Source organism: Callorhinchus milii, unplaced genomic scaffold, assembly GCF_018977255.1.
Source record: "Callorhinchus milii isolate IMCB2004 unplaced genomic scaffold, IMCB_Cmil_1.0 Scaffold22, whole genome shotgun sequence".
Taxonomy (NCBI): Eukaryota; Metazoa; Chordata; class Chondrichthyes; order Chimaeriformes; family Callorhinchidae; genus Callorhinchus; species Callorhinchus milii.
Window position 1 is genome coordinate 4190844 of NW_024704763.1, and position 14043 is coordinate 4204886.

At 42.3% G+C, this 14043-nt stretch overlaps 1 protein-coding gene across 1 annotated transcript; it reads right to left on the reverse strand.

Annotated features, from left to right (window-relative positions):
• Positions 1 to 1100: 1100 nt before the first annotated feature.
• On the reverse strand, positions 1101 to 13889 carry LOC103188531 (protein unc-45 homolog A). Its single transcript, XM_007908570.2, has 20 exons — positions 13805 to 13889; positions 12970 to 13128; positions 12827 to 12863; positions 12159 to 12334; positions 11697 to 11789; positions 10709 to 10876; positions 10008 to 10176; positions 9464 to 9634; positions 8923 to 9094; positions 8313 to 8613; positions 7392 to 7486; positions 6458 to 6599; positions 6050 to 6190; positions 5643 to 5770; positions 5490 to 5556; positions 4716 to 4829; positions 4116 to 4231; positions 3670 to 3787; positions 3033 to 3188; positions 1101 to 2171 (listed from the first exon to the last, which is right to left on the reverse strand). Exons 1-20 carry the CDS (start codon positions 13826 to 13828, stop codon positions 1890 to 1892), a joined length of 2829 nt encoding a protein of 942 aa, XP_007906761.1. The 5' UTR covers positions 13829 to 13889; the 3' UTR covers positions 1101 to 1889.
• Between the last annotated feature and the right edge of the window lie 154 nt (positions 13890 to 14043).

Consider the following 14043-nt stretch of genomic DNA (forward strand, 5'->3'; position numbering starts at 1 on the left):
CGCAGCGATTGGAAAGACCCAATAAAATGACTACTTGTAAGAGAGATATACGTGACCCGGAAACGCCTTCCTGAAAGTAGGAAAACCGGACGCGTTACGAGATATCAAAAGTGACCAGTTATCAGAGGATCATAATTAACATTTCTTTGGAGGGATGTTGAGTGAGCGACGGGTTATGTGTGGTTGATGAATTATGCCAGGGGCCGAGTTATCAGTTTCACTGTAACACATAATCACATCATCGAAACATCTCAAAAAGTGCTTCACAGGACTTAATTGATTTGCTCACCAATATACAGCACCAAGTCAAGGAATTCTGTTCTGTGTAAAATGTAGTAAATTTATTGCTGAAGATAGAACAGTGTTGCCCAAAAACATTTCACGTGAAGTGTTGCATTACTTATAACATCTTGTATTTCAAATCACACACTTCAAAGATAATGGGTTTAGTAGTACAGTACAAAACAGGAATGTGATATATATAATGTATATAAATCATATACACGTCAGGTGGTTGCGAATAAACTAGAACTTGAGATTATAAACCACAGGAAGGGTTTTTATTTTTGTCAATCCCAAGATTGTTTCGAAATTTTTAAGTCTCAAAAGATATCTCTTAATTTAATATATACAATTTGTTTCTGTGACCTCTGGAAGGGTGCAAATATACAAGTGTTCACTGAGTTACCAAGAGGTCAATAATGGCAGTGTATAAGGAATGATAGAATAAAAAGAATATTATTTGAAGTCAAGATTAGGTTATACTCGTCTTCTACATACAGTATTATAACAGTGCAGAACAATACACATTGTAAACAAAATAATAATAACAATCCTTGCATTTGATATAGCGCTTTTCACGTTGGGAGGACATCCCAAAGCGCTTCACAGAATACACTGTAAAGTGAATTGACTGTATATTTGTGAACGAACGCGGCAGCCAATTGCGCACAGCAATGTCCCACAAACAGTCGTAGATTGAAAATGACCAATTTTATTATTATTTTTGGTTTTTGGAGGGATTATTATTAGGCTCTGTGTGGAGTAAGGAAACTTGCCCAAGGTTTCACCCTCTGCCTGGAATTGAACTCAGGTCTCTCGCTTGCAAAGCGAGTGCTCTAACCACTGAGCTACAGGACTCCAATACTTGATAATTGAAATGACTGGGTCATGGTTAAACTTCTATAAGACTTTGAAAATAAGGAACAAGATTACAATAGAATTACAATCAACTAGGCCCCAAACTAAGCCCCAAGGCTATCGCTTGCAATTTTACATCATTAATACTAATGGGACCATGCATGCAAAGTACCTAAACTAATAAAATTGTGCTGGGGGTGACTGCAATCCTGTGAGTATCATATAAGTTGCATTGTTTTATTGTTTGAGCATTTCAACTATATTTTGAACATGTATGTGTAAAACAATGTATCATAAAGCTTTAAGTGATTCATTAGGATTAGTTAGAATTCCTTTACAGCCCAGACATATCCGGGTAGATTCAAATGTGTATGATTCTCCCATCCCAAAGCATTTATCTACTTTCCTGATTGTAGGTTTTTCAAGATGATAAATGAACCTAAAGACAAGCACAAGTCCCCCTGACTGCCTTTCTCTAAATACAAAATCAATCTAGAAAAACTCCTTGAAAATAAACTCTGGCATTTGAGACTGCCAAACAATGTTCTAAATCACAGGACAAATAATTTCTAGTGAGCTGTAATTTTGCCTCAGGGCCTAAGGATTGTGATTTCGATATTTTGCTGTAACTTTACTCTGTGCACATTATTTTGGAAGAGCATGAGAAACATCTCCACACTTTAGGGATGGTTAATGAACTCTTATGATGTTTCTTTTTTTTTTAAAAACTACTTTTCCACAGGAATGTCTCAATTTATAGTGGGAACGTCTTCACATTCATTTGGTTTTATCAGTCCATACTCCACTGCTTTGGCGAGGCACTCCTTGGCATTATCCTTTATTTTGAAGATTTTTTCATCCCCTTCCTTAGCCAGATGAGATAAGATTTCTAGCATCTCGCTCTCAATAAGTTGGGCTGCAAGATCTCGGTCTGCATTCATCATGTTGAGCACAATAACAACCCCACGGCGCTGCAGATCCAAGTTTGGGCTCAGCAGGAGCGCCTGGAGAATCTCCAGCCAGTGTGTTGTCTGCAGAGTATAAAGGAAAGAGACATCAACAACAAATTACATTTGTATAGCGCTTTTCATGTCAGGAGGACGTACCAAGGCGCTGGACAGTCAGGGATCCACACCCAAGCTGGTGGTTGGGATCAAGAGGGGTGGAAGGCGAGGAGGGTAGGAGGGTGACCGAAGACATCAGCGTTGGTCTTCCCTCCGAGTCAAGCTTACTGATACTATTCTGAGTGCTATTCTGCTCCATTTGATTGTTTTGGTGAAATTGGTCAAATTGTTACATTGTCCCTGTGCCTTTAGAAATTGAATAATTAATGTTTACTTTGAAAATGTAATATTATAATAAATGAGCAAGGCTAAGATTTATAATGTTCTCCAGTAACACAGGAACTGTAGTTATAAGACAATCACAGAACACAATTTTTTCAGAACAGTAACTTAATACTGTGCCAAGGAGGGAGGAAATCACCTCTAGGAGAGGGGAATGTTTGGAAAAAAAGGTTTATTAAAGGTTTAGTGGACAAAAATAGTTAAATCAAAAGTTTCTCCATTCCTCCTTCAATAAAAAATAACTGCTAACCCCACTCACTACACTCTCAACCAGATGACCACATGTATGAATTGCAGTAAATTGAGATTTAGCCTTAAACAGAGCTTCATTTTGGGGGGAATTGAGAGAGGACAAATTAGCAAAAATTCCGCAGTAAATGGCTGGATCAATCTCCAAGTGAGGTGCATGATGACTGAACCAAGTTAGACAGTCATTTGACCTCAGACTTCCTAAAATAAAGGCATTTTGCTGCTCTACTAAGCAAAAACAGGCAAGTCTCCCACAATCGAGTGGAAGAAATCCCAGATCATGGGACAAAGACTCACCACTTGTGTGATTTTTTGACAGAGTTCTGGCTGCAGGGATGTCAGCAAAGCCACAGCCCCAGAAGCAGCAGAGCGCAGCTTATCATCATCTTCCCCACTGTACAACACTAAGAGCTTCAGACGGTCATTTCCCTCTGCCAGGAACATGGCTTGTACCTGAAACACACGGTGGTCAAAAACACAAGACTCTTTAAGAGCACCAATTCTATGGTATATTTAAAGAACTACAGATTGCAGCAACAACAAGATTACATTTGTATAGCGCCTTTCACGTCAGGAGGACGTCCCAAAGCGCTGGACAGTGTACACCACTTGTGTGATTTTTTTTAGGAACAATAACAAATTACGTTTGTATAGCGCCTTTCACATGGAATACGTGAAAAAATGTGTCTAAGAAATAATGATGCCCTCTTGAGTAATGTTCCAAACTAAGAATAACTTAAGGCCACAGGAACTTTATCCCACAAAAGACATCTCCAGGAATGGAAAAAAGATTTCTTCTCTGTCAGTCACAGGATGGGATAAGTGACAATTTGGTATCATCTCAAGCCTCTGAGTTGGAATAAGCCACTTTGCAATGGCATCAAAGGACAACACAATAGTATGACAGTAACTATTTGCGCTACATCAACATTACCTCTGGGCTCAGAGACATATTGCACATGCACTCTGTTGCAGCCAATCGGATCATGTCATGGTCTTCAAACATGTAGCTGTCAATCATTGGAATTGCCTTTTCCTTAATGATTTTCTGGCTAAAAAATAAAACATCCGGAGATTAATCATTCAACTGAGAAACATTGTGTTAAAGTACAATTTTGGGAGCTAATCCTACCTCCTTTCCAGAAGATGCTGATTAGTGCTGGATAGACTTTAGGAATGGGAATTCTGGCTAGCTTTGGCATTCCTTAGTCCAGGAGCACTAAGGGCAAATGCTGTGCACTTGCCAATGTCCTGACTGAGCTCAGCAAACTCAGCACATGTACCACTGAGGGAACAACAGCAATAATACATTTGTATAGCGCCATTCACGTCGGGAGGACGTCCCAAGGCGCCAAGACTCCACATATTTCAGCCACTTACCGGAGTCTCTCATTTATTCCTGCCAAATTAGTCAGTGCCATCAGCGACTCAAAGTTCTGCAGTGCTGTACACTGTAGATGCAAGAGGGCAATCAAAGGCCGGATGACCTCATAAATCTGAAATTCAGAGGAGAACGCAGGCAGAGTGATTGCTTATCCAATAACATTTTTCTTTCTCTATGTACTCAGTCTAGGAAGTTACGGTTAGTAAACTGTTTTAACATTGGAGGTATCACAGCTGTGCCCAATGTGGACCTTGCCCTGTGTCCACACATGTGCACTTTTTAGCAAGGAGAGAGATGCACAAGGACTTTGGATAGTAATCAGAACTGTTGACTCGAGCTATTCTAAGGAGCAAGTATTCTGGGGCTTCCACTGCTACATTTTTTCAAGACAATGCAAATACACTGCCCTAAATGTATTAGTTTATTCAGAAAATGCTTGTAATTGAACACTTTATTTTAGCAATTTATTTATGCTGCATTAATACATCCTGTGTAAAATCATTCTGATGTCAGATTATAGAAAGTAAGCCCCATTCAAATAAAGGCAAAAAAAAGAAAAAGAATCTCATCTGTGGTAAGAGACCCATGAGACTTACTCTCTCTCCTGGAAAAGCAATTTCTGCATTCGAGGTGATTGTAATCTTTGCCAATGCCTGACCTGCTTTTATCTTTCCAACATCTGTACCTTCAGAGGACAGAGAGACCAGAGCCTGCAAGAATCAAGGGAAAGAAAGTAAAGCAACGATACTATGAAATGGCAATTTATTTGGAATATTCATTTAACTTTTCCATTGGAGTGTTCAGCGCTGGAGACCATAGTAACTCAACATACTCTGTGAAGGAAAGGGTGGGATGTGGGGACGGAACTCAGCATGAAATCACAAATCTAAGCCACAGGTGTCATGGAGAGGTAAGCTTGAACACAACAAGCATGGAAAAACAGAATGTTATTTATAATTTATTAACTTCTTTATCGGGATCTTCTCCACCTTGTAATATTTGTTGAATTATTGATGCTTCGGAATAATAGACAAATTAATAAATGGCATTCCAGTTTAGGAGGAATAGTAAATTCCACGCCTGGACGACACACTAAAATAATTCTATTAATGATGATAGACCTACACAGTCAATTGAAAAAATGCATTTTCCTCAATCTTAGATCATGAGCCTCGATATTCCTCAAATCTATTCTCTCCAGTTCCTTGTTTGTTGGGGTAGCAATGAATTACTGTGTTTCATCTATTATAAGCTATTCACTGTGCATCACAAACCGTAATACGTGTATAATATAAATTGACTTCACATTAGAGCCCCCATCATCTTTACATATGAAACAGCTGGAGTGTTATACTAACTGCTGGACTCACCTTCCCTCCTCCCTGGGCGACCACAATTCCACGACCATCTGGGCTCTCTACAAGGGCCAGGAACACACTGAATTAGAAAGGAAGAAAGTCAGCATTATTCTTAGATGGATATATAATTCCGTGCTATACTCTTTGGTTAGTGCTCCCACTTACCGAGATATCATTTCCTTGCACGACTCAGTTAAAGTGGGACTCTCCTTCTTTACCATACACACCAATGCTGACACTACACCCATCTTCAGCAGCTTTGCAATCCTTTTCTCCACGTACTTGGTCTTATCCTGCAATTCCAGCAAACAGCCATTCAGTGGCAGCACCCACTTCACTTTGCTATTTCATTCACTTTAACATTCAAACTGAAAGAAAAAGTAAAATAGAAGAATACTATCCAGTGCCTTACTCTTAAAATTAATAATGAACGTACACACACCAGAAGCAATGTTTAGTGGACATCTCTAAAACTGTGGCTTTAAACATCTTTGTTTAGCCAGGTCTCTGGGACATAAATACTAATGGCTTCAGTAACTGGAAAAAGTTTTTATTCCATGTAAAGCTGGTACCTTTGGGTGTTCCTCTGGGATGTGCTGCTTTGCATATTTAGCCAGCTCCAACAGCTGGGGGTCAGGTTCCTCTTTATCGTAACTATTTGTGCAGTTCACAAGGGTTGAAGCAATTGCAAAGAGAGCCGTTTTATCCTCTGACTGGGAAAAGGTAGAATGACATGGTTAGACACAGCCATAGGGAAAATAAAACCAGCCATCGATCACCAGCACATTACCTAACAGGAAGATACAAAGTATTCTATCACAGTAATGTACAAACTGGGGAAATGGTTGGACTCTTTGTCAACATCCAAATCTAGAATCGTTTGGCACTAGGGTGATTCTCTAATCAAGAGTACATTTACCGACCTTGCATGATTGTGTGAAGTGATGAGATAGAGATAAATTACATTTTTATTTCTGTACCTTTGCAAGTTCAAACATTGCATGCATTGCAGGCTGGTCCTCCACAAACTCCTCCTTCACATCAGCATCGAAGGTCAGGTATGCCAGGCCCTCCATAGCCCAGCGCCGGGTACCAGACTGAATCACTTCATTACACAACCACCTATCAGGGCAAAACAGCAGCAGGATCAGAACCAAAGTAAAAATCAAGACCTCAAACTTCAGTCCAAGAACTTTGCTGAATATTCAGTACCACTTTCCATTCAGGATGAACCTCTCACGCAGTTTACAGACAAAGATGTTGACCAAAGGCATGGATACAAGAAAGAGGTTTTTGAGAGAGTTTTAAAGTTAGAGAAAGTGAGGGAACAAAATAAAGGCAGACTGTTGCAGAGAGCAGGACATAGTGCCTGAAGCTCAGCCACCTATGTAAAATAGAGAGCGAGGAATGATCAGTAGACCAATGTTAAAAGATCAGAGGGCATAGGTGGGAGAGAAGGCTGGAGAGAGGGAGCAGCAAAGTCATTAAATGATTTGAGGATCTTAAGTTGAATTGCTATGCTTGTGGGAGCCAGCGGAGTCTGATGTAAGTGGGTGCAAAGTCTGGTTTGAGAGACAATACAAACTGTTTGGAGCTCCAATAGCCCAGAAGGCTCCAGCTCTATGCTGATCTCAGTAGGGAAAATAGTTAGGGTGCTACAATGGCTGTTTTGGGGAGAGTTTCAAGATCACTATCCAGTGCCCCTGCCTGGAGGTGCATGTGTGTGGATGTTAGATGAGGCCCCAATTAAGCTTATCCGTGATGCCCATCAGGGTGAATTACATTTGCATCAATGCATTTGCTTGCATATGAAGAATGGCCACTTGTGTGAGGAGCTGTAGGCAGCAATCACACTGAATTTTTATAGTCATAATTACCTTCACAAGGGATAACAAATATTAGAAACAAACCCACCTGCGACACTGCTTCGCTAATTTGCAAGTTGACCCTTCAGCAAACTGCTTTATGCTACAATCAGTGCCCCCGGCAGAACCCACCTTACACAAACCCTGAAAACACAAACAGAAAAATCTGTATACGTCACAGTCAGAGAGACACACAGCACAATTCTACAGAGGTTTGTGCCACGTTTTAGAATATCAAAGCATGTCCCTTAATGTAGAACTGAGCCATTCAGAAGCTCTGAGATTCTTTTTCCTGATTTCAGTAATCTCAGTCGGTGAGGCCACAGCAATGTCAGGAACGCCCCAGGCTTGATGGGCAGGAGGGTTAAAGGGAGAAATCAAGCTTTAATGATAAGTAAAGCCAAAGTAAATATAACAAAACCCTACTCTAATCCTAATTCCCTGTTTTTCCATACCTTCCTTTATAATCTTCCTCTACAAATCTATTTCCTTTTAAATGTGGCTATGATCTCCATCTCAATAATAATGTCAGCACACAGTACATGAGTTCCAAGTCCTGATGTGGGGCTTCAATCCACAACATTCTGACTCAACGGTGAGAGTGCTACTAACGGAGCCAGGCTGACACACAAATAACCATTTGTGACAAAGTATTCTGCATTCTGTTAATCCTCTGCATAGAAATGTTTCTTCTAACTTCCCCTTAATTGTTCCAATGACATTCCTGATGATGAGACCCCAAACCATTCCTTAGCTGGGGGTTGGAATGCAGACAAGGGGGTCACAATGAGTTTATCCAAGGTGTGGATAAGTGGTTTTCTACTATGCATGTAAAATGCTGTGGGATGGCAGAGAGATCTGGGGGTACAAATGAAAGGACATAAACGGCAGACACAAAAAGCTCTGAAGACGACAAATGAAATTCCAATCAGATGGTTTAGTGCACAACTGTAGATGTACTGGCACTTACCACCAGAGCTCGGATCTTGATTTGGTCGTTATCGTTCTTTTTGTAAATCTCTTTCAGGAGCATGACACCATTCGCAGTGATGAAGGAGGCACGTTTAGATTTCCCTGCCGCGTGGATCAGCGCTTCCACTGCCACCAGCTGGTCAATTTCCCGCTCGGAGGCACACAGAGAAATCATGCACTCCAAGATCCCACTCATCTCCAGAACTCGGTTTCCCACCTCCGAGGGCCCCTGGAGGAGCGTGGAGGCTGTCTGAATGGCTCGCAGCTTCCCGTTCATCCCTTGAGATTCAAATTGGTTCCTGAATACCAGAAATCACATGGAAATTTTAAACGCTATTAATATGTTTGAGCATTTAACAGCTTTCTTCAAAAGCTCAACCAATTTATTCAGAGAGCAGTTGAGTCATACTCTCTAAGCTGGAAGGCCTGAGGTTTAAGTCTCAGTCTGTGATACGTTAGCTGATCTAAGGCAGGACAGTAAATTGCCTACTGATCAGACGCAAGACTGCTATCACGTGACCCAACCTCCACAGCAATAACCGGATTTACTTCCATTTCTCAAGAATTAAGCAATTCAACATTCACCCCTGATCTGCCCGTGCCCCTACCTGACATAGTCCTCACAGAGCTTGTGGAAGTTTTCCCGTTCTGCGTCACTTTTCAGATCATCGTACAGCTTGCTCATCAGCACCGACAAGCTCATGCGACTGCTCTCAGTCACCACCAGGCTCCCCGGGATTTCTGACACAGTCTCAGCCACTTGCAGAATCTTCTTCATTCCTGATGAGAAATGGAGTTTCCATGGTTTATGGAAAGACTAGACATGCAGCTCCATGGACAGAGAAAAGGCAAGAAAAATGGACTTTGGGAGAATGCCAGACAGCAGGGCTTAGAGACTGAGGGCTTGACCACCTAGTGTGGAATGGGGTAAGTGAGGAATGAGCAGCAAACCAAAGTCTAAAGAGTGGAGAGTGCAAATAGGGGATTAAAGCTGACAGGTCAGGTGAGGGGGAAAATCATTGAGGGATTTGAAAATCAGGACAAGCAAGGTTGATGAAGTCAATTCAATGAGGTACTAAACAAAGCCTGTCAAAGATTGGAGTGATGGGTGTGCAGAGGGAGAGGGTATGGGCCATGGAGACCACTCACCCTGGTCAATCACCCAGATTGTCATGGAGTTGTCTGGATCTCGTAGCGATTTGCGGGGAACATTTTTAATTAGAAGATTTATGGAATTCTCTCGGCCATAAACTGAAACCTCTTGTTTTGTCAACATCTCAATCAGGTGGTAGATCATCGTCCTCAGTTCTTTGGAGGGATCTGAAATTTGACAACAAAAAAAAAACCTCTTGCATGAACAAACACCTTTACTGAATGGTATAATACTTATACTATTCGGGACAGAGTACCATGAGTTGGATCATGTTTTAAAAGTTCTGCAAATAATATAAAGAACATTTTGTTTTGTTCTATCCAAATTCATCAATTCAAATTGGGTTGAGCTCTGTATACATCACTAAGCCGACAGTGAGGCAACTGAATAGAGTGGAAACTGCCCCCTACCTCTCCTCCATTCTCCCCCTCACCCATCTATGCAGCCTTGACATTAGCACTTCAAAGAGTAAACATTTAAACACATGCTGCAATTATTCTCCAACACAGCAACAAACACACGCAGGGACGTCATACCCACCGAGCACTAGTGCCTCCTCCTTCCCTCGAACCTCACTTTTTATTCCACCTTTCAATGCTTCGAACATGCCCTGGAGAACACTGCAAGCTGCCAGGGAGACCTGCTCATTACTGACGGACATCACACGGCAGAACTTGTCCATTCCCATCGTGTTCAATATTGCCATTGCCTGCACAGCACAAGTCAAATATCATAATACTCTCACATAATCTGTTTTCCTCTAACTCGTTCCATCTCTAACCTCTCACCCAAAGTGTCCTTTACTTAATTATAAACTTTGACAGAGTTGGTAAGGTAGTCAACCGAGTTATACCGCAGCCAAGCCGATCCTGTCTTCACCCACAGATATGTGCACTTCACATATGGGCACCTTCCTGCAGGTGTCTCAGAGCAACAACAGAGCAAGCTTTGTAGGAATGGAAAAGATCTGAGGAGCAATGACTACAATATCAATTAAAACAGAAATCGACAAGCAAAGTTGTGATTGGAGATGTTGGAGGTGAAAAATGAGCAAAGATCAACTATCAAATGATGAGCCTTTCTTCTATCCTGTCAGGAATATGAGTGACGGGCTAAAAGATCCTCTCCTGATATGAGGAGTAAAATTAAATAGTATTACAGGTAACAGTCAGACAGTTAGAAACGCAGCACAATACGGTGTTCTCAAGTCTTTTCTGCTTGTAAGCTGCTTGGTGACTGACCCGAGATTGATGACCTGAACACAATCCCACAAGAGTCCGCAGTGAAGCCAACATGATATCGGTGCTTCCCGTGTCCAGCATCTTTTGCAGAAGGCGCACTCCATCACTGCGGAAAATCCTTTGCGCACCCGCATCTTCCCGAGCAAGAACGATCAGATTCTGTACTGCCTGCAGCAGGAGAAAACAACTTCAATTATATTCAGGCTGGGAAAATAATAATAATTCTTGCATTTGATTCAAGTGTCTCACCATGGTGAACTACCTCAAAGTTCTTCACACGGCGAGTTACGTTGCATTGCAAGTAACGTATGTCCGCAAACACAACAGCTAATGTGTGCCAGCAACAACCCACACTAATCAATGGCCAATTCCATCGTTTTTTGATGAATTTGGATATCAACCAGGACACCGAAAGAAACTCCCTGTTCTTCCTCCAAATAGCACATAGAGTTAACGTCCACTAGAACTAAGGGGACAGGCAGCACTTCCCATTAAACATCTTTCTCAGGACTGCAGTGTCATCGTAAACACAGAGATTAGTTTATTTCCACACACTTCATATTTGTCTTGGGACCAGGTACAGGCCTATTGGTGCTGCAACCAACATATATTCAAGTTTTGTTAACAAAATAGATATGAAATTAAATATTGGCAATTACTTTAAATTCATGGGTCCCAGTTGTGGCTGAACATGACCTCTTTAGAGTAACCAATCTATTGTATAATAGATTCAATAAACTAAATGAAGGATAGGTCAACCATATTAATTCTTGTCTGGTGAATCTTACAATATTTTGTAGGAAATCCCTTCTGAGATGAGATCTCTTTGGAGACATCTCTTTTCAAGGCTTGACAGCCCTATTCTATCCAGTCGTTCCTCATAGTTCATCTCTCTAACACTGGGGATTATCTTCCTTGCTCTCCTCTGCACTGCCTCCAGGGCATAGCAAGTTCCTTGAAACCCAGGCCAGTCTCTCAAAATACAGACCTTCTGCTTCTTGTCAGAGTCCTTCTCCCCAGCATCCAGAAGGATATTAAACATCTGCTCAACTCGGGCATCGGTGGAGGATTGTAGATGGACCTAGAACGATAGATACAATAGAAGTATTTGTGAGAACGAGCTTCTACCTTCAAAACACTTGTAGGATTCAGAACTCAGCAATAATAAACATGCATATATTGGATCAGAGTGAGAAAATAAATCTTTCAATATTTATCACCCTTTTTAGCACTAATACAATTAGTTTTTTGAAGCAGACATAGAAATCTGTGCCTTCTCTTTATTTCCAGACCTGCAACATTATATTGCATTAATATTTCTCTATTAACTCTGCCCATAATTGGGCAGCTCATCTAGATTTTTCTCTTTGCTAAATTTCTCTTCTCTTATCCTTTTTTGATTCACCTTTGTTTCTCTTCTTCCTCACCTCCACCCTCATTCTCCCCTTACCTTCTGCTGGATCTGTGTTGCAATTAGGCGCAGCGACTCCTGGAAGACTTTATTCTTTGGTTCTAGGACCGCACACCTCTGGTTGTCTGCAAATGCCTGATCCAACCTCCCCAGCTTCTGTAATGCCTGGCTCCTCCGAAAGAGCGCTTTCACATCCTTGCCATCAGCTTCGATGGCTGGGAACAAAAGGGAGAGGTTCCCAGTCACTAAATGTTCTCATACATGCCACAGACCTGTCTCTACCCGTATCACCATATAAACAAGATAGATAAGAGCATCCAGTGGGGGGACACAGTCCATAGAACTGGCACTTTTCAAATAAAAGAACATCTCAAAAGTACTTGCGCTGTACAATGCGTGGGAAAATAGGACATTCAAAAATATTCAAAGGAACTGTCAAAAAGATATATTTTTAGGTTCTCAAAGAGGAAGAAAGTAGCAAGGCAAAGTGAATTTTCAAAATCCCATAAGACAGTGTCGTGATGACTGAAGGCTCAACCACCAATGGTGGTGTTTAAGGGAGTGAGGAGCAAGTAATAGACCAGAAGAGAGAACATGAGCTGGAACGTAGGACTGACTTTCGTAGATACAATGGACTGAGACCAGGAATCCAATAGGAGGCCAATCAATTCACTGAACCTACGCTGGTGCCAGCATCAATCACTCACCTTTAGAAGCATCTGCTTCAGCTTTGGAGTACTCCTCCTACATAAAAAAATTGAAGAAATTAGGATCACTATGTCCATGGAATTGAACGGATTATAGATTATATCAACACTGTAATTTATCAGCTCAGTTTTGTTTCACTCACCAACTTGAGATAGCAGGCTGCCCTGTTGCGGTGTAGGACTGCAGCACTTGGTTGCTCTGGAGACAGCTTGATCGCTTGTGTGTAGCAGGACAGTGCTGCTTCATGGTCTCCCAATTTAAAGTACTTGTTGCCTTCTTCCCGCAGCTGTGCCAGGCTGACCTACAGTACACACACAAAGAAGAACATATTAGGGCAAATCTCCCTCCATGCCCAGTAGGTAAATGCAGCACATGGATATACAGATATATTTTTTTCTGAGTTAACAGATCTCAGCTGGGACAGGAGACTGGGCTTAAATTAGCCTCAGCCCTCCTAGTTATAGAGAGGGGGGAATCAGTCAATGTATCCCTGTTCCTGACCCATAACCAGATACGCCCAACTGGGGAAGGTGCAGCAGGGATGGATCAGGAGCAGAGAAGGTGTGTGGATGCCGGGTGAGGGCAGGACACCATTGGCTTTGGTTGTTGACAACTCCTTGCAATCAAAAACAACCTCTCTCCCTGCTCTCCTGCATTAACTCATTCAACGCCTGTGTGAAGCGAGGACACGGCCTTTTGGAGGGCGGCTGAGGAGGCAGAACGCAGGTCAGTCAATCAGACAGTGCCTTCAGAGTGGGGTGTGTGTGGGGGGGAGGGGGGGATCACTGAGAGGATTAAGAAACGAAGGGAAGCCACACAATGAGTCTCTCACTCTCTCTCAGTCAGTGGCTCCTCAGCCCGAGGCCGAGCCCGGGACCAACTTCAAACTCAGCTCCACATCCCCGTGTTTTCACTCTACCCCTCACGGCTTCCCCCCAACCTCCCGCTCTTTCACTTTCTCTCGCTCTCTCTCTCACCGTCTCTCCGTTACAGACCGACATCCCGACCTCGGCTCCACTCCCAATCGCAGGACTCGTTATTCCGGTTACTTCCGTCCGAACGTCGCACGAGCTTCCGGCGCGAAGTGCTGACGTCATTGGCGCCTTGACTTTTTGTTGATCAATGAGCGCGGCTGTCAATCACTGACCCCCGCCCCCCCGGGCTGTCAATCACTGACCCCCCGCCCCCCGGGCTGTCAATCACTGACCCCCCCCCC